The sequence below is a fragment of the Equus asinus genome, chromosome 2, assembly GCF_041296235.1.
Source record: "Equus asinus isolate D_3611 breed Donkey chromosome 2, EquAss-T2T_v2, whole genome shotgun sequence".
NCBI classification, from domain to species: Eukaryota; Metazoa; Chordata; class Mammalia; order Perissodactyla; family Equidae; genus Equus; species Equus asinus.
This window is the reverse complement of record NC_091791.1, coordinates 145734687-145761650: the sequence shown is the minus strand read 5'-3', so window position 1 is coordinate 145761650 and position 26964 is coordinate 145734687. Positions and strand designations below refer to the sequence as shown.

The window sequence follows — 26964 nt, the reverse complement described above, 5'->3', positions numbered from 1 at the left end:
TTTGAAGGTTTTTTTTAATATAAAATCTAAATTTTCAGTTGAACAGTGATGTACTTCTTAATCTTTATGGTGGCACAATTGTTGATATATAGCATTGCTAGAGGGTAGGGTTCTGCATACCATGGATATAAAAAGGGAGTGGAAAAAGACAGAAGAGCCATCTCAGTGATGGATTCCTTCCAGTGCACCGCTTGGACTGTACTCTTATGATGGAAGGTGGCAAAAGATTTACTTTCGTTCTATGCCTAACTTTGCTCATCACCACTTTTGTAAATTGAGAGAGAGCAACAGCGTATCAAAAGAAAATTAAAAGTATTCATTTATACCTACATTTAACATTAAACCTACAATTGAGTGTTACAGTCTCTGTGCCCTATTTGTGCTGTATCTTTGATTCTTGTGATCTCTTAAATTCCAGTTTGAGAACCATTTACGAAGTGGGGAGAGAGAACAAGAATGTGTTCCATGCAATTTTCTCAAATTCTTTTCCTCTCCTTTCCATGGTCCCTTTTTTCTCCCCATGTCCTACCCCTCTAGTCCAATGCCCCTTCTCCCAGGACACTACGTTAAATGTAATAGGCACTTAATAAATGTATACAAATATATATTGATTTGAAGATGGGGAAGCTGGTAAGGTTGAAAAAGGAGAGTTCTTCAGAATGAAGGAAAAAATCTGGTCTGAAGCCTAGGAAATTCAGAAGGGATGAAACTGAGGGAAGATATTACTGTTAACCTTTTCTTCGCTGCACAAAATTCTACTTGTTCTGAGCATGATTTCTTTTAGTCCTAACCTAGTTTATTTTAGGATTTTGTATATAGTTCAGTGCTTACTAACTTGGTGGATTAAGAAAATTCTTGCAAGAGGAAGAATGAGTCACAGCGATACTTCCCCATGGGAGAGAAAGAGAAATAAAACCCTCAGATTGGTCTCTCCATTATACACTTGGGATGGATTCAGCATTTTGATTGATGGCTGAGCACTGATAAGCTTTCCATGCAGCCACCTCATATTATATTTGGTTGTGTCCACAGTACGGCTGGTAGAAGGGTCTCTTAGGTTAACCAGAAGAGATAAAGAGCTCTGTAACCTTATTCCCCTGAGAGACTTGTTCATATGATGTCATTTCCATTTTAAGACTTTTTGAGTTTGCAACAACTTTTAGAAAAGCTTCAACATTTCCTAGTCTACCCAATTTATTAAACAAACAAACCAAAAAGAAGACTGAAAAACATTTGGTACTGAGAAACTGGGTATGCTGAGGGCATGGCTGTTGTGGATTCATCTTTGGTATGCACAGAGTGGGTTCTGCTCTGCCCTTGCCTGGTATCTGATGCTGCACCTCCACCAAGAAGAATGAAAAGAGAGGAGTTGGGGTAGAACTGGGAGCTGGTTTAGCTCCTTCGAGCCGGAAAAGGAAGTGGGGTCCTCACAGGGGAGCCACAAAGTCCCTCAGTAGAATCTTGTTGAAAGACTGTTTTTGAAGGGGTATGAGTAACTTATGAAGTATTTTCTTGCAATAGTCACAGAAATGATCTGGCTGCTTTCTACTTAAAGGTTGCCCTCAGTAACCTGCTTCCAGTTAAGACTCTTCTTTGTTCTGGCCCTAACAAGTTTTTCTGGGCTGCCCTCAGACTTTTTTTCCCTTATGCTTTTGAGATCTATAGATCTCATTTTAAAAATTAAATATGGCATTGTAGCAATGGCAGGAAAGACATGGATACTGATCTAATCTCATACTCCGGTTGGTTAGTTTCCGTGGAACTTATACGCAGAATAATCAACCACCATTTTCTCAAACTTCTATATGCAAAGCAGCTACGTCACTCAGATTGCGCCCATCTGGGTCAACCGCAGCAGCCCAAGAACTCCACAAAAATCATTATTTAAGGTACTTTCAGGCCTCATTGTACAGAGGAGGCAGTAAACTGGACGGAAGGATATAGTTCGCATCCAATTTATTTCCTTTTAAAAAAAGTCTTATTTACCATAATGTACATTATATATAGCTAAGATAACATGGTTTTTATTCTTTAGAAGGTAAATACTGTGTGCATAGTGCTTTGGATGTGGTGGACACTAAGTACATTTTTTGGTTGTAATTAGTGTTATCTAGAATCGTGAGCTCATAAAAAAGGAAATGACCCTATGAGACTTCTAAAACTCCCTTGCAGTTGAAGAATCTGCCACATACCATCCCAGACAGATTTTCATACTCAGCTTCTGCTTTAACAATACCAGGAATAAATAGATGACTTTCTTTATTTCTGCCTTCTCCATCAGAGAGAATGATTCTCAAACCAGCAGAGATGATACTCAAACCTAACATTAAATAAGAGAGCATTTAGATGCTCTAAACATTAAAATCTTCCGGTGGAGATAACTTAGTTTTAAATTGTTTCTAGCTTGATTCAGAAGCCAGGTCCAACCACAAAAGAAAAAAGAATGTTGATTTGAGTTTTTTAACCAAAGCAAATGCTTATGAAGTTATTGGATGGTGAACCATATCCAATTCAAAAGATTACATGGTTATTTATCCAGAGGGAATATTTTGATCCTAACTACTATTATCTAATAGGTAGCAACTTTAAAATACTTTTATTTAAAAATAAATGCATGTAATCACTAAAAGTTTTCTTCATCTTAGAAGAATGATGAGATTATCAGTCAACATCTGAAGCAAAAAGACTGGGCTGAAGGGGCAGGCCCTGTGGCGTAGTTGTTAAGTTCAGGATGCTCCGCTTCAGCGGCCTGGGTTCACAGATTCGGATCCCAGGTTCAGACCTACACCACTTGTCAGCCATACTGTGGCAGTGTCCCACATACAAAGTAGAGGAAGGTTGACACAGATGTTAGCTCAGGGCTAATCTTCCTCAAGCAAAAACAACAACAAAAAAAAGGAAGATTGGCAACAGATGTTAGCTCAGGGCAAATCTTCCTTAGGAAAAAAACAAAACAAAAAACTGGGCGGAATTTAATAAGGGAGAGCTATGCTGGCAAGGCACAGTCTCTATGAGCAGAGGAGACCAATTTCTTACATAGGGCCTTTGGGAAGCATGGAATTTGGGGACTGGCAAACTTTCTGAGGCCATAGTGACATCATCTGTAGAAGCATGATATTTGGGTGAGTCTGTTGATTGACTGGCTGGCACTCAGAGGAGTGTTACTGGAGTGAGTCTGTTCCTCATTGGCTGAGTAGTGAGAGACTGACAGTGATTGATGGGCTGGCAAAGGCAAATTGTTGATCATTTTTTGATGACTACTAATTATTATGACTATAGGACAATCAGTCTTTTCTAAGTTTGTGGAAACTTTAATTGTCAGCATGAAATACGTATAATTACTTGCACAAAGCAAGCATATATTTTTAAACTTTTTGAGATATAATCTAGAGTAATGGGAGAAAATCTTAAGTGGACAGTTTAATGAATTTTCTCCATATGTATATACCTGTAACTACCATCCAGTTCAAGATATAGCACATTTTCATCACCCCAGAATATTCTCTGGTGTTCCTGCCTAATCAGTACTCGTTGACAGCTATTCTGATTTTCATCTCCATGGATTAGTTTTGCCTGTTCTTGAATTTCATATACATGAAAGCAGATAGTATATGTTATTTTATGTCTAACTTTTTATATTCCTTTCAACAGAATGCATATGAGATTCATTCATGTTTTTGCACATATATATATGAGTAGTTGCTCTTTATTACTATTTAGTTTTCTGTTTTATGACTGTAACACAATTCATTTGTGTATTCTCCTGGTAATGGACATTTGGGTCATCTCCTGTTTGCGGATATTATGAATAAAGCTACTGTGAACATTTGTGTACACCTTATTTTATGAACATAAGCACTCATTTCTCTCGGGTGTATAGTGAGGAGTGAAATTGCTGTGTCATTGTGGTACAAGTATGTTTAGTTTTAATAGATACTGACAGTTGGTTTTCCAAAGTGGTCGAGTCAATTTACACTCCACCAGTGATTTGTGAGAATGTCAGTTGCTCCACGTCCTTGTCAGCACTTGGTATTGTCATTCTTTTTCATTTTAGCCACGATGGTGGGTATATATATCTTTATTTTTAAAAAGGCAAATTTTGAAGGAAAAAAAAAAACCTAGGCTACTTCAGCAATTTAACATGAGAAACTTAAAAATAGGGAGTTAGCTTAATTGAGTGTTAACTATCCTATTAATTCTTAGCCTAAAAAAGAAATAAATATTAGTGATTTTTCATTTCTCAGACAGCTTCCTAACTTAGAATGATCTAGGGAGCAACATCCTAAATAAAGTTATTGTCATATAAAGTTAAGAGGTTAGTGTTTCAATAATCTTGAATGACTCCGGTTTGACTTGTGACTTTTATAAGTTTATGCTTAGCCTTGAAATTGATTGTATTTGCTATTTTTAGTACTGAGTATGTGCCACAATCTGTTCTCTGTTGAGGATGCAGTAGTGAACAAAAAAACTCCCTGCTTGAATATAGTTTATATTTTAGTGACAGGAAACATAATGAATCAAGAAATATATAACATGTAGGATAATGATATAGAGGGAAATAGAAGAAAATAGAGATTGCCTACTACAGCAGTGGGGGACCCTGTGGGGGTTGATATTTTATATATAGTGGACAGGGAAGTCCTCTCTAATCAGTTGACATTTAAATAGAGACCTTAAGGAAGTGAGGGAGCAGATCATTTTGCTGTCTCAGGGGAGAGTGTTCCAGGCAGAAAGAACATCAAGTGCAAAGGCCCTGAGGCAGGAGTGTACTTAGTTTGTTGGAAGAAGAACAAGATCAGTGTTGCTGAAGTGCTGTGAGCCAGGGGGAGCATGGTTGGAGATGAACTGGGGCTTGGAAGGAGATCACGTAGAGCCTTGTAGACCATTATAAGACCATTGGCTTTTATTCTGATTAAGATGAGTTGCCATTAGAAGATTGTGAGTAGTGGAATTAACAGGATCTGACTAGTTATGTTCACACAAAAATCTGTACACAAATGTTCATAGACACTTCATTTGTAATAGTCAATAACTAGAATCATTCTGGATGTCTTTCAACAACTGAATGGTTAAGCTGTGGTACATACATACCATGGAATACAATGAAAAGGAATGAACTATTGATACACACAGCACCTTGGATGAATCTCTGGGGATTTATGCTTAATAATAAAAGCCATTCCCTAAGGGTTACATATTGTATGAATCTATGTGTATAACATTTCTGAAAAGTTTTAGAAATAGAGGGCAAATCTGTTGTTTGCCAGGATTAGAGAAGGAAGTGGGCTTGGTTATAAAAGGGCAACACCCCCTGTGGTGTGGTGGGATCAGTATCTTGACTGTGGTGGTGGATACACAAACCTACACTGGTGATAAAATTGTATGGAACCTACTACACACACACACACAAATGTGAGCACAAGTAAAACTGGGAAAATCAGAATAAGATCAGTGGACTATATCACTGTCGATATGCTCACTGTGATACACAATAGTTTCGCTAAATGTTACCATTGGGGAAAACGGGAGAGTATACAAGGGATCCCTCTGTATTATTTCTTACAACTGCATAGGAATCTATACTTATCTCAATAAAAATTTCAATTAGGGGGCCAGCCCTGTGGCCGAGTGATTAAGTTCACGTGCTCTGCATCGGGGGCCCAGAGTTTCACTGGTTTGAATCCTGGGCGCGGACATGGCACTGCTCATCAAGCCATGCTGAGGTGGTATCCCATATGCCACAGCTAGAAGGACTCACAACTAAAAATACACAACTATGTACCGGGGGGCTTTGGGAGAAAAAGGAAAAATAAAAATCTTTAAAAAAAAAAAACAACAAATAACTTCAATTAGAAAACGTAAGATAGCTCTGATATTGTGGAATAGAGACCCCCACAGGCATTAGAGTGGGAGAGGGTCCCCAGTCAAGTGGCTGTTGGAATAGCCCAAGTAAGAAGTGATGATGACTTGGACCAGTGTGGAAGCAGTGGGGATGGTAAGACAGGATGTTTTAAAGGTAGAGCCAACAGGATTTGCTTGATGGTTCAGATGTAGAGCATGAGAAAAGTCAAAGTTAACTCCAAGATTTTTGACCCACACAACTAAAAGAATGGAGTTGCCATTTATTAAATGGGGAGGACAAGGCAAGAGCAGGTATAGGGGAGAAAATTAGGAGTCTGTTTTGTACATTTACATTTGAGATACCTGTTAGCCCTCCAAGTAGAGATGTTACATAGGTAGTTATTTTTAAGTCTGGAGTGCAGGAAAGAGGTCCAGATTAGAGTTATAAATCCAAGAGTTGTCAGTGTATGAGATCAAGTAGGAGGTATGGAAAGAGAAGCTGTCCAAGGACCTAAGTCCTGGGGGCACTCTGACATTTCAAGAGAGGGAATATGAGGAGGAACCAGCAGAGGAGAATGAGATGTGGCAGCCAGAGAGATAAGGGGGACCAAGAGAAAATAGTGTCCCTAAGGCCAAGTGAGGAAAGTGTTTTAGATGAAAGGAGTGATCTATTGTCAAATGCTGCTTCTGATAGGTCTCATAAGATGAGGGCTAAGAATTGACAGTTGGATTTGGCACTGTGTAGGTCACTGCTGACAAGATCTCTTTGGGTGGAGTGAATTCTGGAGACAAAAGCCACATTGGAGAAGTTTTGAGAGAAAAAAAGGGCGAGGACTTGGGGTACCGAATTTTCCTTTCAAGGAGTTTTGCTGTAAAGAGGAGCCAAGAAGTAGGATAGTGTCTGGAGGGGACTATTAAGTCAAAGGAAAGTTTGCTTTTAATTTGGGAGCTATATTACAATCTGTATGCTGACGGGCATGATCCGGTAGAGAAAAGGCAGAATTACTGGAACGATCTTGTATAAATGAACAGGGATGGGATCCGGTCACAAGAGGTGGGATTGGCCTCAGATAAGAGTCTGGATAGTTTATCTATCAAAGCAAGAGGGAAGGTAGAGTATATGGGTACAGGTGCAGTTCAGTTGGTAGATGTAGCTTAGATCTCCTTTTATGATTGCTTCTGTATTCTCAGTGAAATAGTGAGATAGGGTCTTCATCTGAGAGTAAAGGGTAAGAGATATTAAAGGTTTGAGGGAAAAGAAGAGGTAAAATAGTCAAATAAGGAAGGGGAGAGTGACTGGACTAGAGAAATGCAGTAGGATTACTAGGCAGCACTCTCTGATGTCAGTGGCGGTAAATTTAAATATGGCGGTCTGTTTGGGCGGTTTTCTCCCACTTCATCTGCCACTCTGGTGGAGGTGAGGAGTAAGAAGGGAGGTTTAACCAGGGTTGAGGTTTTGCCAGAGGAATTTCCAGAGAGAGAGAGGATCAAAGATGGTAAGAGTTATGGAGGGGTACAATTATTGATGATGATAAGGACTAGGTTACAACCGTGGGGATGTAGAGCTGAGGTAGGTTGAGGACCGCACTGTCAGAAGAGAGAAGGTCAGGAACTCTAGAGACTGGATGTTGGAAAGGACAGCCCTGTGGATCTTGAAATCACTGCGATTGCTGGGTGCCGAATTCATGACCATCTCTTCTTCAGCAGTCTGACTATAGGCATTGAAAATATTGCAAAGGAAGTAAATTAGAAACAGTAATTGTGTCATGTTTTAAAAAATTATGATAAATTACTTGCTAGTTTCACTTTTTAGACTCAGCTCTTTGCAAAAGATGATACAGGAAATGGTATTATCAAAGAAATGTGCTTTACCCTACAAATACATTAAAGGGCTCACCCAGCGTTTTATTTAGTAATTTTTAACTGGTTTATTTATTTGTTTAGTTAATTGGTTATTATCATTAGGGGTTTATTCAAGAATTGTCATATGAGAACATTTCACATTGCAGATCTCAAAACAAACCATTATGAAAACACTAAGAAACTTTTAAAAAATCAAATGTAGAAATATAAGTGGCATAGGACCATGTTCAGCTCTTCAGGAAAAAATAGGTCTGGAACAAAGAAATATTACATCCTAACAAATTAAGGTAGCAGTCATCCCTTAGTGCATCTCTTGTCCTTACCCCCTCACAACCAATCTGTGAACCAGCCCTTTTAGCTTTGCTTCCAAAATATATCACACGTTTATCCACTCTCTCCTTCTCCACAGCTACGGCTGCAGGCAGAGCCCCCACTGTTTCTCACCTGGATTGCTACCTTCAGCACAGAGCCCGAGAGCTGCCAGGGACCTTTAGGTCCTGGCTCAAAGTCACCTTTTCAAAACAGTCTTTTTGAACCACTTATAGTAGCCTTCCTGACCCTCACCTCCCCCATAGCTTTGTCCTGGGTTTTTTCTTGTAGTATTTATTGCTATCTGATTTTATCTTGTTCCTTTATCCATTGTTCTTTGTCTGAATGCCACCTTTAAAATAAATTAGAGCAAGGAACTGGTCTGTCTTGTATGCTGCTTATGCCTGTTGTCTGGAACAGGTCAATTCCTGGTATACAAGATGTTCAAAAATATTTGTTGAGTGAACAGTAAATATATTGGAAAGCAGATATTCATCTGGGAATCTTGAGACAGAAAAAAAAATGTCTCATCTGGTGGGTCAGATCGGTTCAATAGCCAGGGGTCCTAGGAGAAGCCGGTGAGGAGACGCACAGTCTTGAGCCTAGCACATCTGAAGAGTGAGACTTGGCGTCTCCTGGGGAGGACATTCATTTCTTTACCCAAAAGAAAATCCAATTTCCATCGGAGCGTGTATTTAATTTCAGAGGTCTGATGACTGATAATCAGACTTTTTTAAAAAATAATTTATAGTTTTTTATTTTATTTTTTCTCCCCAAATCCCCCCAGTACATGTCCGTATATTTTAGTTGTGGGTCCTTCTAGTTGTGGCATGTGGGATGCCACCTCAGCGTGGCTTGGTGAGCAATGCCATGTCCGCACCCAGGATCCAAACCAGTGAAACCCTGGGCTGCCAAAGTGGAGTGCATGAATTTAACCACTCGGCCACTGGGCTGGCCCTCTTTTGTTTTGTTTTAACTGGGGAAAATTAGACAGCAGAGAACTCTGAATATTGAACCAAAATGGATTGATACTGAGAGAAGAAAAGACGATTAGTGCAGAGGCTGCAAAGGATTAGCAGAAGTATCAAAGACTAATTCTCAGTGCCTTGTTGCAATAAAGCGAATAGAGTTAGGGAGCTAGAGGCACACTAGATATGGAGGCGGGGTTGGGGGAGGAGGAAGAGGGAACTGCCAAAGAAGGGAAAGGGGAGACTGAGATATGATCCAATTAAATCAAATTTGGCTTAATTGTGTGCCAGCAGGTACTGACCCTGGTGATGGCAACCCAGTAAGGAATGAGATCTAGGAGAGAATCTCTGCTCTTCAAGGGGCTTACAATGTCTAGCAAGAGAGACAGATGAACAGTGACCTCTAATCCAGTGTCATTGTTGGTTTGACGTGAGATAGAAGGTTTCTTTAGGAGTAGCTGGCTGGCCACCCCTGATATGGGATTTCACATCCTCAGCTTTGCCTGGGCAGAGACCTGATTTCAATCCACCAGCAGGTGCCTAATCTCTTAAAAAGTGGCCCATACTAACCACATTCATAAAAGACTAGTACATAAGCCAGAATGTCGATTTATTAATTTACAGTGAGCAAAGCTATGTGGCTTGCCAAGTTTTAATTAGAAGGTTACTTGGTGAGCATGGAGAAGAATAAGAGGAAGTAATTGGATGATGTAAATGTTGAGTGACATCAGACTTTGGTCACCTGATGCTTCTTCATACCAGGAGTGCACCTGCAGTGGGAACCAGCCAGTCACGTCTGCTGGTCAGGACACCAGGCCTCCCTTGTGCTTAATGAACACAGCCAAATCTTTTTTGATGAACCCCATTTTCTTACACCTGCATGCTTACTGCCTTCTTTCTTTACTTATGTCCCCATCATACTAATTTGTTCTATCTGCTTCTTTGGGAAACATTTTCTTACCATTTTGTGTGTTGATATTACCAGTTACACCCTTAAGTTTTGAAGATACTAATGTACAACCTGTGGTTGTAAGGGAGGCACGTACAAGGATTATGGCAGCATATATAAGGAGACCATTAATCTTGCCTGGAGTGGGAATGGGGAGGGAATTTTTCAGGGAAGATATGTGTGACATTTCAGCTCGGCCTTGAAGAATGTATAGGGGCTTGGTGGAGGACAGAGGTAGATGAGAAAGGATGCCTTCATTGTAGAAAGAGGAAATAAAATAAGCAAAGGCATAGAGACCTAAACGTTTGGGGCCTCTCTGGAGTCTAGGCTGTGATGGGGAACAGCTGGAGATAATATTGAAAGGCTAGCTAGGATGAGGTTGTGAACTGTGTATCTCATGCTGCGGAATTTAGACTTTATCTTGTAGGTCAGAGGTTGGTAAACTTTTCCTGTGAAGAGTCAGATAGTAAATATTTTATGTTTTACAGACCATCCGGTCTCTTGCACTTATTCAGCATTGCCGTTTTAGCACAAGAGCAACCATGGACAATAATACATAAATGAATGAATATGACTATGTTCCAATAACACGTTATTTACAAAAGCAGGCAGTAGGCTGAATTTGGTCTGCTGACACTGTACTTTGCCTAGCCCTGCTGTAGGTAATATGAGTCTGTGTAAGGTTTTTGAGCCAGAGAACAACATGACCACGTGTGCATTAGACAACAGATAAGTCTGAAGACTCTGAGCCTACCCTGTTGAGAGAGTGGTGAAATGGGGGTTAACACCTCATATATATACTGAGAGAATATATCTCTGAATCATGTAATTCCAGTTGGTTTATTTGGTTTTTTAAAATATAGTCAATGTCGAGACCTTTCTCTCTATAAAAAATGTGAAACTGGAAGAAAACAAGTGGAGACTGGTTAAATAGAGTAGAGCAGTGTTTCTCAGCCTTATGTAGTTTATAGAACCCTTTTAACGGAAAAAAGTTATTGTGGATCGTAGTGTTAACTGATGATTTCACAAAATCTAACTTGCTCTTGGATGAGAAGATGGGACTGACTGCTTCCGTGCGAGCTCTCTTTGAAGTCAATGCGCCTCTCCTACCATCTGCCATTTGCGAACTTAACTCTCCCACCACTTACCTCTGTTTGAATCTCGGGGAAACTTTTGGTTCCATAGTGACTTGTCTCCATTTTGTGCAAATGCATCACTTAGGTATTAAGTCTGCCTCTGTGTTAGTTTAGAACAATTAAAGCAGTTCTGCCTGGTGCTGGTGCAATAACAAATAGAAATGTACACATGGCATCTGAAATCTCACGACAGTGCTTTGTTTGAAGTGATCCAAAAGTTCTAGAATATGGCTATTAATTTTTTTAAATTATCCAAATAGAAAGCTGAAATATAAAGCATCTCATGAAATGAGATGGCTGAGAATCCATCTGAAAGTTAGCAGGGTCCTGGGAGTCCAGTGTGAAATCTAAGGAGGATTCTAGAGATAAGCAATAAATGAAAAGGAGGTTGGTTAATGGAATGAAATCTTTTGCCCCAGAATATTCCAAGAGTTTCCCGATTCCCTGAGTATAGCCTCCGCTAACTGAAGTCCAGTGAAGCAGTGGCAGAGTGAAAAGGAAAGCATATCATGGCAACAGCCCCGGTAGACTTTGGGGACTATCTTAACAAAGTTCTTCAGCCTGTGAGTAGGACAAGATAGACTGCAGATGAGAGCAGGGACACTCAACGCCTGCTTCCTGGCCAGCTGCATCAGCACCACCCTGGAGCGTGTTAAAAATGCAAATTTTCAGCTCTACCCCAGAGCTATTCAATCCGGAAACTGGGGGTGGGGCCCTGGGGTCAGTATGCTAACAGGCTCTCCAGGGGATTTTGATTCTCTCCAAAACTTGAAAACCACTGCTCTAAGAAGTGAATTAAGGATGAAGAAGTAAACAGTCTGATCATACCAAAATTTCAAATTAAAATTTTTTCTACTTCTTCCTTAAGGTTTGCCTGACTTATCTGGCCAAACTAACTTTTGCTTATATGCAAACTTTTTTTTTTATGACTATGAGAACATCATGCTTAAAAAGTCTATTCCTGTGCTGTGTAAATTACCCTTTTTTCTGAGATGTATTTTACATTAGCTTAGGGGTTAAGAAAAATTCCTGTAGACACAGTATAGATTTAAAATACTTTTCTAGCACACTGTTTTCACCTCTTCACCGTTCAGAATTTGTTCCACTTGCAGTACACAGATGTCAAAGGACAAGCAGGAGAGGACCTGTTATCTCTAGGACAGAAGGCAAAGTAAAACACTGCTCCCAGAGCTTCCCTCTGGCGCTTCTGAGCTTCTCTTGCTGACCCTTGGAACATTGTCAGTATACAGATATTCCTCAGTAAAGGGTGGGCATTGAGAGGGAAGGTATACTCAAGTTAGAGACTCAGAGGATGTGGACACCTGATGAAGTTGATGAATGATGATAATTATGCTCTTGGTAAGTTTTGAGCAACATTAGGTGGAGTGAACACCAGGTGTTTGCTTTCTGTCGCATCAGAATTGAAGCTTTGGGGAAACTTTGGTATATTGCCTGGAAGTTCTTGCCTCTTGGCAAAATTTCCTAATCTGAATCTAAAGGAAATGCCTTTCTGTTGCTTTGAAAAGGAAAAAATAAGCCAAGGAAGTAAATTCCTTAAAAAATTAAATGAAAAACACATAGAAATATTTCCTCTTAGAAAAATACCATAATAAACTAGTAGGAGTTCGGAGAAAGTGGAAGAAGAGATTTTTTACATATAACTGACAAAGATTAGTATCCAGAGTATAGTAAGAGCATCTATTAAAAAAAAAGATAAATAACACGATAGTAAAATGGGCAACAGATTCTTCACAGAATAAGGAACACCATCGGCCAATGAACATATGAAAAGATGCTCAACCTCATCATCATTCAGCAAAATGCAAATTAAAACCACAGTGAAATAACATTTTACATCCACCAGAATGGCCAAAAATAAAAAACTCTGATAATACCAACAATTAGCAAGGATGAGCAACAAGAATTGTCATGTACTGAATCTTCTAGGAATGTAAATTGATACAACCACTTTGAAAATAGTTTATTACCTAGTAAAGTTGGGTAGTAGTGTACCCTTTTCACAGCAATTCCCTTCCTAGGTTTGAACAACTTGGAGAAACTCTTGCACATGTATACCAGGAAATAGGTGACAAGAAAAATAGGTAACTCTGTTTTTGTAGCAGAAAAACAGAGAGGGAATGACTACAAGTAACTCAAATATTCATTTATACAATGGAAGACTATATAGAAATGAAAATGAGAGAAGTATAGCTCTAAGCATCAACTCAAAACAGTGTTATGGGGCTGGCCCTGTGGCCGAGTGGTTAAGTTCATGCACTCTGCTTCGGCAACCCAGGGTTTCGCCGGTTCGGATCCTGGGTGCGGGCATGGCACTGCTCATCAGGCCATGTTGAGGTGGCATCCTACATGCCACAACTAAAAAAAATACACAACCATGTACCGGGGGGCTTTGGGAAGGAAAAAAACACAAAGCAATGTTGAGTGACAAGAAGCAAGTCATACATACTGTATGAGTCCATTTACATAAAGGGCAAAAAAAAGGGCAAAACTAAAACTGTTAAGGATATGTACATTTAAGGTAAAATTGTATAGGAAAGTGAGAGAATGATTAATTCAAAGTTAAGTACAATGGCTACTTCTTTTGGGGAGGGAGATGCAGTTGGAAAGGGGAACATGAACTTTCTGTAGCTGGGCAGCGTGTTCATGGCAAAACTATAAACACACTTTGTGTGACAGATTTTACTTTGGGATAAAGAGCACTCTGTTGGAGTAAGCTATTTAGTCACTCCAAGGAATTCATGCTCCAAACCTATAGAACCTGGATGGCATGTCACATTGCCTTTGCTTTCAAGATCTCATTCCTATCATCTTATCCATTATACTGCCTTATTAGTAGGATGACCATTGAAATTATGGCCTCTACTGGAACACTTTTGAGAGTAAAGGAAGGGGATGCTCAAAATAATTAAAATCATACATATTTTTTGCAGTATTTATTAACTAAGAAATTAGCTTTGTTATATCCTGTAAACCTCAAAACTAAATATTAAACCACATTAAAAACTTTTTATATCGATTGTCCAATCATTAAAAAATAGCATAAGCTAAATAATTACTCTTGGTACATATCCATATACTTTTATCAATTTCTTACCCTTATCTGTCTCAAATACCATGTCATTGGTATTTTTATGAAGGGATTATTTTCTCAAAATAGTCTTATTTTTAATTTTTTTCCCCTAAAAATGTCTGCCACCTTCTCTAAAATTGCATTTTATGGTTAGTATATTTGAAAATGCTGATACCTTCTATTGAATCTTCTCTGCAGACTCTATTATTTTTAATTGAAAAAATACACTCTCAGGATACTTGGCAAGCTTACTATCCTAAAGTTGGAAGTAAAAAGTGGGGATTTACCAGACTAAATAATGACAATGATAATTTGTCAAAAATAAAAAACCCCCAAAATCCGGGATAATTGCTAACCAGATGAGATGCCAAGTAGAACAGGTGTAAGCCAGACCTGTCTTGGGCAGTTACACAGGATGCCTGCAATTAACGTCTGCAGAAGCACAATTCTGTTAATTTGCTTGTTATTGGACCCAGGTGGTTGCTAGTCAAATCACTAGCTGTCGGACCCCTATGGTGAACCTTCCTTTCTTCTAAGAAGATGAAAACACATAAAGGGATCCATAAAATGTTACTGGTTTGAGGAGGAAAATATATGAGTTAAAATATTAAGTTGGGAAAACTCGGGAGAAGGGGGTAGTAAAGAAAATATATCCGAACTTTGAAGAACTGGGTGTTTTGCAGCCAAGAAAAATTGAGCCAAATCTCTGGGTCTAAGGATTATTTCTCGTTCACATAGGAACATTTTATGGAACAGATGATCCACGTATATGGCTAGAATTTATAGAGATACTTTATTTTTACTTCACGCTCTTGGTGGGGCTTGAGTTAAGTCTCCTTTCCTATAGAATAGTCCTACTTTATCTGCAAAGATGCTGCTGGTCGAGTCACCTCATGGCTGTCTGGGAGAGACCCACGTGGTGAAGAAATGGGGAAGGTCCTCTCCTGTAGTCGGACCCTCCTGACCCACCTTGCCAGTCAGCGTGGGTGACATCTCCCAGCCTGGCTTTGAGTATTTCACTGAAACATTTTCAGAATGCTGTATTTTTTCCTTTAAAAACACATATTATAGGTTCACTCTCCCTAACACTGTTACCAGAAATTCTCAATTCTACCAAGTAGGTGTTTTAATGGATTTGAATTTTAGTCTTTCCTCCCCTATTTTTTCCCAATTGACTTTTTTTGTTGTTTCTGTCAACGAAAGACAAAAGGTAAAGGTGTTGAATGCTCCATAGACAAGGGTAGTGTGGATATATGGTCAAAGAATATACGACACATGGAAATTACATTTCATTTAACCTAATAATAGATCTAAGTAGAGGGAGATGACTTAATGTTTAAATATGTTTGTTTCTTTCCTCCATAGCTTTAAGAAATAGAAATCACTTCCCACTGCACTGAATAGTGAAAGTTAAGTGACTTCCTACACTGCAAACCATGGCGCTACCATTCCGGAAAGACTTAGAAAAGTACAAGGACCTGGATGAAGATGAGCTCCTTGGGAATCTCTCAGAAATGGAACTGAAACAACTGGAGACTGTTCTGGATGATCTTGACCCTGAGGTAGGTGCTAGCTAATGAAGAGAAATGAAGTAACTTTTCAAACCCTTTGAAACTAAGTCGCTGCCTTTGAGCAGTTAGCTTTTTCATGACTTTTCCCTGGCATGCCCATCCCCTCCTCCTCTTTATCCAAATGAACTTTGTCTCCCTCCCTGATTCCCCCACTTCTGCCTCCCTATCTCTACTGGCATACCTGTTCTAAGCTATTTTCTCCAGCATCCTTATTTTCAAACATCTCCTGAAATTTTCTGTCCTATAAGAAATCTTTTCTGTCTGGGAAGGGAGGAGCATTCTTAGTAAAATGCAGATGATCAGCTCTTGGATGTCAACCTCTGGACTCTTCAGAGCTTCTGTACCATGATGGCTGCAGTGTAGAGTGTCTCTAAAAGGTTCTTTGTGACCTTAAATCTAATTATTACCTTTCTGAAAGATGCTCACCAAACTGACTAACTTTCTAGTCATTGGTAGAATAGATCTAAGTAAACTCTCTGCAATACTGCAATCCATGTGGAGTAGACCTGAATATATGTATATATGTTTTAATTTTCAAAGTGGATGTTATTTGTCTTATAAATTACACAAAGCTGAGGTAGAGACCCTTGACCCTTGAATTGTTATTCTCTGGTATGTATACGGGGAGGGGAGGCAGTAAGGGGAGAACCCTAAGGTTATGGCTACTTAACCTGAAGGCAATGGTGGTTTGCTAGACTTCTTTTCTTTAACCACGTTTCTTTATGCCGAGACATTGATTTTTAGTGGCTTTTAAGGATTGAAGTAGAGTTTTTTCAATAAAATTGTTTTTGTTACTACCACACATTTATTTCCCGCTGGAATGTTTTTTGAATTTTTATTGAGAATTATATTCGAATTCTCAGCATTACTTCAGCACTTGAATAATGTCTGTACTAAGATCAAAACCCTTAACTGTAATTGTTATTATAAGGAAAAGTTTTCAGTACACCTAAGTCTGGGGGATAACTCAGAGTAACAGTGCTGTTTTTTTTGTTTGTTTTTTTTTTTAACAGTGCTGTTTTGATCATGTTACAGCAATATCTTCTACAGGCTATTCAACCTATTAGACCTATGTGAATCAAGTGATGTAGAGGGGGCCGGCCCCGTGGCCAAGTGGTTAAGTTCACATGCTCCACTTCAGCAGCCCAGGGTTTCGCTGGTTCGGATCCTGGGCACAGACCTAGCACTGTTCACCAAGCCATGCTGAGCAGCGTCCCACACAGCACAACCGGAAGGAACTATGGGGAGAAGAAGAAAAAAAAAAAGATTGGCAACAGATGTTAGCTCAGGGCCAATCCTTTTTTTTTTGAGACAATAAATCTTTTTTTTTTTTTTATCATGGTCATAATAGTTTATAACATTGTGAAATTTCAGTTTATAACATTGTGGTATAATAGTTTATAACATTGTGAAATTAATATTTGTCAGACACCATGTAAGTGTGCCCCTTCACCCCTTGTAGCCTACCCTCCATCCGCCTTCTCCTTCATAACCACTAAGTTGTTCTCTTTGTCCATAAGTTTGTTTATATTCCACATATGAGTGAAATCATATGTGTTTGTCTCTCTCTGTCTGGCTTATTTCACTTAACATAATGCCCTCAAGGTCTATCTATGTGATTGCAGATGGGACAATTTTGTCTTTTTTATGGCTGAGTAGTATTCCACTCTGTGTGTGTGTGTCTGTGTCTATATATACACCACATCATCTTTATCCAATCATCAGTCAGTAGGCACTTGGGTTGCTTTCACGTCTTGGCTATTGTGAATAATGCTGCAATGGACATAGGGGTGCATAAATTTCTTTGAATTGTTGATTTCAAGTTCTTTGGATAAATACCCAGTAGTGGAATGGCTGGGTCATATGGTATTTCTATTTTTAATTTTTTGAGAAATCTCCGTACTGTTTTCTACAGTGGCTGCACCAGTTTGCCTTCCCACCAGCAGTGGATGAGGGTTCCCTTTTCACCACAACCTCTCCAACATTTGTTGTTTTTTGTCTTGGTGATTATAGCCATTCTAATGGGTGTAAGGTAATATCTAAGTATAGTTTTGATTTGCTTTTCCCTGATGATTAGCGATGTTGAGCATCTTTTCATCTGCCTATTGGCCATCTGTATATCTTTGGAAAAATGTCTGGTCATATCCTCTGCCCACTTTATGATTGGTTTGTTTGGTTTTTTGTAGTTCATTTGTGTGAGTTCTTTGTATATTATGAAGATTAACCACTTACCAGATAGATGATTTGCAAATATTTTCTCCCATTTGGTGGGTTGTTTTCTCATTTTTAAAGATTTTATTTTTCCTTTTTCTCCCAAAGCCACCTGGTACATAGTTGTGTATTTTTAGTTGTGGATCCTTCGAGTTGTGGCAGGTGGGATGCTGCCTCAGCATGGCCTGATGAGCGGTGCCATGTCCGCACCCAGGATCCAAACTGGCAAAACCCTGGGCCACTGAAGCAGAGCGCGCAAACTTAACCACTCGGCCACAGGGCCGGCCCCCATGTTTTTTCATTTTGACCTTGGTTTCTTTTGCCTTCCAGAAGCTCTTTAGTCTAATGAAGCTCCACTTGTTTATGTTTTCTTTTTTTTCCCTTGTCTGAGTAGACATGGTATTCGAAGAGATCCTTTTAAGTCTGATGTCAAAGAGTGTACTGCCTGTATTTTCTTCCAGAAGTTTTATGGTTTCAGGTCTTACCTGCAAGTCTTTGGTCCGTTTTGAGTCTATTTTTGTGTATGAAGAAAGATAATGGTCTACTTTCATTCTTCTGCATGTGGCTGTCCAGTTTTCCCAGCACCATTTATTGAAGAGGCTTTCCTTTCTCCGTTGTATGCTCTTAGCTCCTTTGTCGAAGATTGGCTGTCCATTGATGTATGGTTTTGTTTCTGGGCTTTCAGTCCTGTTCCATTGATCCGTGTGTCTGTACTTGTACCAGTACCATGCTGTTTTGATTACTATAGCTTTGTAATATATTTTGAAGTCAGGGATTGTGATGCCACCAGCTTTGTTCTTGTTTCTCAGGATTGCTTTGGCTATTCAGGGTCTTTTGTTGCCCCCTATGAATTTTAGGATTCTTTTTTCTATTTCTGTGAAGAATATCATTGGGATTCAAGGCCAATCTTAAAGAAAAAAAAGATAGATTTAAAAAAAAAGTGATTGTAGAACTGCGAGGAGCATAAGAACTCATCTAGTCCAGAGTTTCTTAACCTTGGTGCTATTGACATCTGGGGCTGAATTGGTTTTTGTTGTGGGGGTTGTCCTGTGCATTGTGGGTTGTTTAGCGGCATCCCTGACCTGTACTCACTACATGCCAATAGCACACCCACCTGTTTTATTTATTTATTTAATTTATTTATTTACTTATTTATTTTGAGGAAGATTAGCCCTGAGCTAACTACTGCCAATCCTCCTCTTTTTGCTCACAAAGACTGGCCCTGAGCTAACATCCGTGCCCATCTTCCTCTACTTTATATGTGGGACACCCACCACAGCATGGCTTTGCCAAGCGGTGCCATGTCCACACCCAGGATCCAAACCAGTGAACCCCGGGCCACCAAGAAGTGGAACGTGCGAACTTAACCGCTGTGCCACCGGGCCGGCCTCCCACCTGTTTTAAAGTGTACCGTGGATTTTGTTTTAATCAGGTGTGGTAAGATTACAGACATGGAGACAACTGCCTTGAAAGAAGAGTTTATTGCTTATGGTTCCCAAGAGCAGGAAGTACACCATGCCGTGTAGGCCCACAAGGGGAAGCACCCAAGTTGGTCTGGAAGCAGAAGGGGTGAGGAGCAAGTGTCGCCCAGAACCTTTATTGTGGTTTCTGAGGGAAGGAATGGGCAAGGCAGGATAGGCAAGTGTGAGCAAATTTAGGATTGGATAGTTTGAATAATTTCGGTGGGTTCTGGGCTACAGGAGGAATGTCTAGATGTCCAGTACCTGGCCCTGGGTGATTTAGGGCAGGGCAAATACTGGCTTGGTCTGTGAAGGAGAAAGGAGGTACGGGTTCTGGACTGGTTGGTTTTCATAGGAAAGGCACACCAGTGGTGGGGGCGTGGCGGGGGGAGGGGAGGCGGTGTTGTTTCCTATCCCTAGGAATTAGCTAGTCCTGGGAGGGGAGTCTTTCCGGGATTAGCAAGGCCCCCAAGATGCCAAAGCATCAGAAAATACAGAAAGTAAAAAACATGATTGATACCCTCTCTCCCCAGTTGTGACAACCAAAAATGTTGCCAGACATTGCCAATTGTCCCCTGGGGGAATACCCCTAGTAGAGAAACATTGATCAAGTGCTTGCCCTCTGTTTTACAGATGGAAAACAGAAGTTAGGTGACTTGCCTCCAGTACAATTAGGGAAGAAATTGAGACTAGACTCCTCACTGCCTGATCAATCCTTGGTGGAGTCCTGTGGTCTCTCTATTAAACTTCACTTAGTCCCCTTTTAGCGTACGCACTGTGCTGTACATCTAAATGTTGGTGGTGTATATTTTCTTACATACAAATCTGTGGTGTGCTTCTTGTATGGGGAGGTTCGCGTTCTAAACTCTGGATGTATTTTGCCAGCTCCCCAACCCCAGCTGCAATTCCCCCAACCTCAGATACTCTTAGTTGAGACTAGAAGAAGGGTGATATTTATGGGCAGCGTGCTACTGGTTGGCTGAAGTTTTTGGAAAGAGTACCAGTGAAGGACCAGGAAAGAAGAGACAAGGATAGTAGCAGCGCTTTAGCCTGAGAAGCACCACTGCACTGACAGAGTCTCCGAGGGGAGCTAAGAGGAGAGCAGGGGACAGTCGTCTCTGGAGCCTTGTTGTATTTTGGAGGGCTGTTGTACTTTCCTTCTGCTGCACTCAGGATATTTATTTGCTAACTGACTGCATTCTCTCAAAACTTCTATCTCCAAGACACAGTCAACCTAGACAAAGCTATTTTTTCATTTCCAAGGCTGGGACTATATTATTATGTCGAAACTCCACTGCAAGGGAGAAACATGTATTTTTTAGTGGCAGTTGTTTAAATTAGATTTTTATCTGTTTGTTAAGTAATTAAGATCCGGTAACTTAATTAAGGTACACTTGTAATATATACCTTGATTCTAATATATGCTTGATTCGTGGGTTTGTAGCCTCCAAAGCGGGTTAATTGTCGTTTATTTTGTGGTCAGAGGCTGCATTCAGGGAGCCAGGTTTCCAGCTAACATATCATTTCAAACCTGTCTGTTTCACATGGGCTTGAGCAGGCAGGTGAAATGGTGCAATTCCATCACTACCACCGTGAAATAGGAGTACGTACATACATGCTTTATTGATGATGAAGGAAGGTAACTTATATTAATTTTCCTTAATGAGAATGTTTCTTTAAAAGCATTCTCAAATATTTATTCAATAAATGTTTGGGGGACAATCTATAGAGCCCAGGTACTATGCTAGGCTTAGGGATACGAGAATGAGCAAAACAAATGTGGTCTTTGCCCTCGTGATGCAGCTGGTAGGAGTGAGGGGAGTTAGACATTAATCAAATAATCATGCCATTTTAATATGAGCATATAATAGGAGGTCAGAAAAAGCTTCCCTTGGGGGAATGGAGCTGCAGTCTGAAAAATGAGTAGAAAAAAGGATGTGCAAAGCATTCGAAGGAAGGCCTCGTGGTCAAAGGAAGTCTATGGCAAGCACAAGGGAGGAACAAGGGCGAGTGTGGCTAGAATGGAGAGCGTGAGTGAGATGAGGCTAGGATAACAGATTGTGGGGTGGGAGCAGGGGATCAGGCAACTGATCCAGGGAGAATAGTTGGGAGGCTCATGTAATATTCCATGCCAGCCTGGATCATAGTTTGGACCAGAGAATGGCTGGCGTTGGAGATGAAGAGAAGTAAACAGACTAATGAGTTTTTTGGGAAGTGAAAATAGGTAGGACTTGATGGTTGATTGGGAATGGATTCTTCATGTGTAGTTCTTACCTTGATTTCAAAGTCTGTGGGTAGAAATCTTGTGTTTCTTTTTTATAGACAATATCAATAGACAATTCTGTGTTATAAAAACATTCTCTCTTTTTTTTTTTAAAGATTGGCACCTGAGCTAACAATTGTTGCCAATCCTTTTTTTTTTCTGCTTTTTCTCCCTAAATCCCCCCAGTACATAGTTGTATACGTTTTGGTTATGGGCCCTTCTAGTTTTGGCATGTAGGATGCCACCTCAGCATGGCTTGATGAGTGGTGCTATGTCTATACCCAGGATCCGAACCAGCGAAACCTTGGACCGCTGAAGCAGAGGGCGCAAACTTAACCACTTGGCCACAGGACCAGCCCGGAAAAACATTCTTGATGAAGGGTTAGGAACAGACCTCTTTTGTGTTTCATCTTTATAGGTGCATTTTCTGTGTAATGCACACAATTATTACATGAGGAGAACATGAAAGCAAATTTAATGAAAATTATTATGGATCTCAGCAAATGGCCAAAGTTAAAGTGCCATATTTTCTAGTTATAAAATGAAAGTTTCCTATTATTATTGTCTATGTAAGATCTCCTTTTATAATAAAAAATTATAACCTCCATGAGATTCAGCATCACTGCCAATCTTGGGAGGTGTTGCAAAAGAGGGTTGGCCCTTTTGTGTGCCTTCTCTGGCTGCCTCCCATTTTCAAAGCGAAGAAATACTTAGGAATAGTGAGACAAGGCAAGATCACCTCTTTGGCTTTTGAAGAAAGGATGGAGCTCATATTGTCTAGTCACCACTTGTTTTTCCTGGGCTTGGTGAAAATAGAGAGTAGGGACCACAGGAGACAACTTTAATCCATTACTTCCCACCATTTCCCCACTCTCAGTCACTCCATACACTCAAACAAGACTGTACCCATGTGGAAACCCAGAGACATAGCCCTTGCTGTATCTCGGGATGCCTTGGTGCATGAAGAGCAATGACAGTGGTTGCTGCAAATATGTCCCAGTGCTGATGTATTCATACATACACACACATACAAGTTGAACCTTTCACATTGTGTTGAAAGACAAAGTAAACATTAATCTCCTGATATCCTACTGTATGGTATACATGTTTTTATCATGAGAAAGTCTTTACAATGAAATAGAAGTCATTATGAAGGAATATGACATATACAGTCATTTAACATTCTTTGTAATAGAATTATTTTCTGTATATACATGTATGCTGAGCAGTTATTAAGCGTTAAGAAAACTATTTTTTGTTACCATCCCAAGACATTTAAAAAGTAAAGAGTGTTTCCTCCTAGTAGAATACTTTCTGAAGAAAATGTGTATGTGCTTATTTTAATAATATAAGTGAATTCTACCTAATAAAAAAAGCTTTGTTTGGAACACTTTTCCATTGCTGCCCTAAAATCCTGTAACAAAGTGTTTAATGCCCGTATCACTTTCCAGTCTGTGATTCTTTCTTAAATGGGTAATCTGGGAAGCATATAGCGTTGGCATTCTTGGTGGCCATAATGGCTGATTCATTCTCTTTGGCAGAATGCCCTTCTGCCTGCAGGATTCCGGCAGAAGAACCAGACGTCAAAGTCCGCCACAGGGCCGTTTGATAGAGAACACCTCCTTTCATATCTGGAGAAGGAAGCGTTGGAGCATAAGGACAGGGAAGACTATGTGCCCTACACTGGGGAAAAAAAAGGTAAACACAGAATTTTGAAGTCATTATTTGATAGCACTTGATTTTTCTTTTTATGGGTAGATCTGGAGAAAATAATATTTTTAGAGTTGCATCATTGGTAGCCTTAAAGATTATGACACTGTTGACTCAAAAAGTTTGTGAGGTAATTTGGCACTTCATTTACATTTTTCATCAACTTGGCCAAGAACATCCTTCTTAATGATTTGTTAGTGAGGTTTTCTTACACCGTGATTTTATATAGCACTCTAGTTCTCTACTGTAACCAATTTAAAAGTGTGCTGAGGTAAATTTTTAAATTCACTCGTGGGTTACAGGATGCAAGTGATATAGAAGCACTGCTTGTTCTAACTCCTATCTTTAAAGTGGAATGCCATAAAAAACTCGGGCCCTATTTTCAAGGACTCTTTAAAGGATATCCTACAGCCTTCCGTACTAATTCACACTTAGAATCGTCAATGCTTCATAGTCATCGCGTTTGGGAAATTTCTCAGTCCAAGTCCCTCCCATTGCAGAGTTTGACCTCAGGTAGCCTCCGTGGAGACTGAGTACAGCTGTGTCTTTTAAAGTTCCACGTATAATAACACTTAGGTGAGGCCGGTTAAGTTTCTCAGCCTTCAGTACAGCTTGGCCTAAGAAGCCAGATTCCGCTCGCACTCTTGTTTGGGGTGTCATGCCTGGAGCACCGAGGAACCGTGGCAGCAGCAGGAGAGCTGAAGAGCAGCTCTTCCACGTACTGTTTTTACATCTGAGGCCGCAGTAGTCCAGGCAGGGAGACAGGTAGAGCACAGTGCTTTCTCCTGGTGAGTTCAGCTTTTTATTTAGGAAGGAAGCCCTTCTCAGGAATCTGGCCACAACTCTGTCACGTGATGACCCCTTAGTTGATAAAATTTTACCTTACCCTTAGTTGTAAGGGAAGCTGGAAAATTTGTTTTAGCGTTCTGGCCTCTGTACTAGAGGAAGGCTAGGGAATGACTTTTGAGTGGGTATTCTACGAGGTCTGCATCAGGCCTTTGCAAAATTGTCTGGCATCCCCAACCCCTCTGCTCTTTCTGTAGAACCCCTCTCCCCCTCATCTCTAGATGAGCATCACCATCTTAGCTACTTGTATCAGTCAGGGTTCCCCAGAGAAACAGAAACAGAGCCAAAAGGATGTGTGTGTGTATAGAGAGAGGGAGATTTATTTTAAGGAATTGGCTCATGTGATTGTGGAGGCTTAGTAAGTCTAAAATCAGCAGGACAGGACAGCCGGCTGGAGGCCTAGGGAAGAGTTGCCATTCAAGTCAAAGGCAGTCTGCTGGCAGAGTTCCTTCTTGCTCAGGGGAGGTAAGTCTTTGTTCTGTTAAGACCTTCAGCTGATTGGATGAGGCCCACCACATTATGGCTTTACTCAAAGTCCACTTATTTAAATGTTAATCTCACCTAAAAAACACCTTCACAGAAAGATCTAGAATAATATTTGCCCAAACATCTGGGCACAATGCCCAGCCAAATTGGCACATAAAATTAACCATCACATGACTGTTCGAGATGGGAGTGACATGTCCCTCAGATGTGTGGGGCCGGAAAAAGGACTGAAAACCAATGCATGCTATTGAAGTGTAGAGAATCACAAAGGTAGGCAAAGCATCAATTCTTCAGTATTTGTCATAGAAAAGAATACTGGCTATATTTCCATCTGTACAGCCATACCTATAACACCGTGTTCATAGTTTCAGTCCTGTTTATATAGGAAAACATAATTTGATGAGAATAAATATTAGTTGACCACCTTTTACTATTATGTATGTTCCAGGTGGACCCTGGGGGTATAATTAGGAAGAAAAATGGAGGTAGAAACCAGAGAGAGAGATGTGAGAAAAAGAGATGGCAGGAAAAAATATGGAATTTAAGGACAAGCAGAGAAAATAAGTGATGTGAGAGAGCTGCATGTGTCCTAAGATGACCTGGGGAGCTTCCCGCGATGCTCTTGTTTCATAATCAGTTCCCTAGGAAAAGATGTTGGAAGATTAGAGGAGGCAGGAGAGGAGGTAGAGAAGAATTGTGGGAAATAAAATATCAGAGGGGGGAACAATAGAGGTGAAGAATATGAGTGACAATAAGGGGGAAATGCCATATTCTTAACTATTGTATAATAGTTTTTATTTCCTTTTATATATTTAATTTTTTTTTAAGATCGGCACCTGAGCTAACAGCTGTTGCCAATCTTCTTTTTTTTTTTTCTGTTTTTTCTCCCCAAATCGCCCCAGTACATAGTTGTATATTCTAGTTGTGGGTCCCTCCAGATGTGGCATGTGGGATGCCGCCTCAGCATGGCTTAATGAGCAGTGCCATGTCTGTGCCAGGATCCGAACCGGCAAAACCCTGGGCCACTGAAGCGGAGCGCGCAAACTTAACCACTTGGCCACAGGGCCGGCCTGTAATTTTTTTTTTTTTCTTAGTTTAGGTTTTAGATGGAAATGAAATAAGTGGAAGTAGTTCAATTAAAAAGCAGGTAATTTTGCATTCACAATCAGTGGTTTTCTTTTTATAATACATTGAGTATTTTTACTGCCTCTTTTAGTTCTATATGCCTATTAAATACTATGTACGAGCAGCTATGATGTAGTGATTAAGACCATGGCGTTTTTAAAAATAATGAACTTTGTATTGAAGTGTAACGTGCTTATAGAGAATACACAGGTCAGAAGGATACAGACCAATGAATTATATATAACAAGCACGCAGAGGTAATCACCACCCAGTTCAAGACATTATCAGCACCTCCAGAAGGTCCCGTCATGCTTCCTTCCAGTCACTTTTCTCTTTCTTCTTCTTGAAGGTAACCACCATAATAGCTTCTAATACAATAGGTTAGTTCTGCCTGTTTTCAAATTTATATAAATGGAATCATACAGTCTGAGTATCTGCCTTGTCTGCTTCATACAGTTTTTGTGAGGATCAAATTTGTTAACGGATATGGTGAAATCACTGTAAAAATCCTTTGCAGTGTAATCCTTGTAAAGGATCATGTGATGAAGTTATTACCAAACAAGCCATCTCCATTCTCTGCCATGAAGGAGTGGTTCAGAAGTGGAGATGAGTTTTTGAGTCTCAGCAATCCAGGTGATGGAAGCAGATACTACCAGCCCAGCCTGGGTGGGGTCAAGCCTTAAAAGCCATGTTACAGTACCGTAGACCTGAAGAAGGGCAAATTCATCTTCAACGACTAGAGAACTTTGGTTGTAGAGCTCTCCTTTGATATAAGGCTAAAAGCCAGCTCCAGTCTTCTCAGTTCCACCCTAGGCTTTCATCCTTAAATCAGTTAGTCTTGATTTTTTTTTTTTTTTTCAATTTTATTTTTCCTTTTTCTTTCCCGAAGTCCCCTGGTACATAGTTGTGTATTTTTAGTTGTGGGTCCTTCTAGTTGTGCCACGTCGGACGCCGCCTCAGCATGGCCTGATGAGTGGTACCATGTCCGCGCCTGGGATCCGAACCGGTGAAACCCTGGGCCACTGAAGCGGAGTGCGCAAACTGAACCACTTGGCCATGGGCCGGCCCCTAGTCTTGATTATTTTTAGTCACTAATATGCCTTCCTTCTTTGGGTCTCATTCCCAAGATCTTGAT

At 40.2% G+C, this 26964-nt stretch overlaps 1 protein-coding gene across 1 annotated transcript in view; it reads left to right on the top strand.

Moving 5' to 3' along the window:
• TMOD3 (tropomodulin 3) overlaps positions 1–26964 on the top strand; it is an 80699-nt gene that overhangs the window by 15896 nt on the left and 37839 nt on the right. The window contains exons 2-3 of the mRNA XM_014850517.3: positions 15523–15719; positions 23204–23360. Coding sequence (XP_014706003.1) covers positions 15594–15719; positions 23204–23360 — 283 coding nt within the window. The 5' untranslated portion in view covers positions 15523–15593. The remainder of the gene's footprint in view (positions 1–15522; positions 15720–23203; positions 23361–26964) is intronic.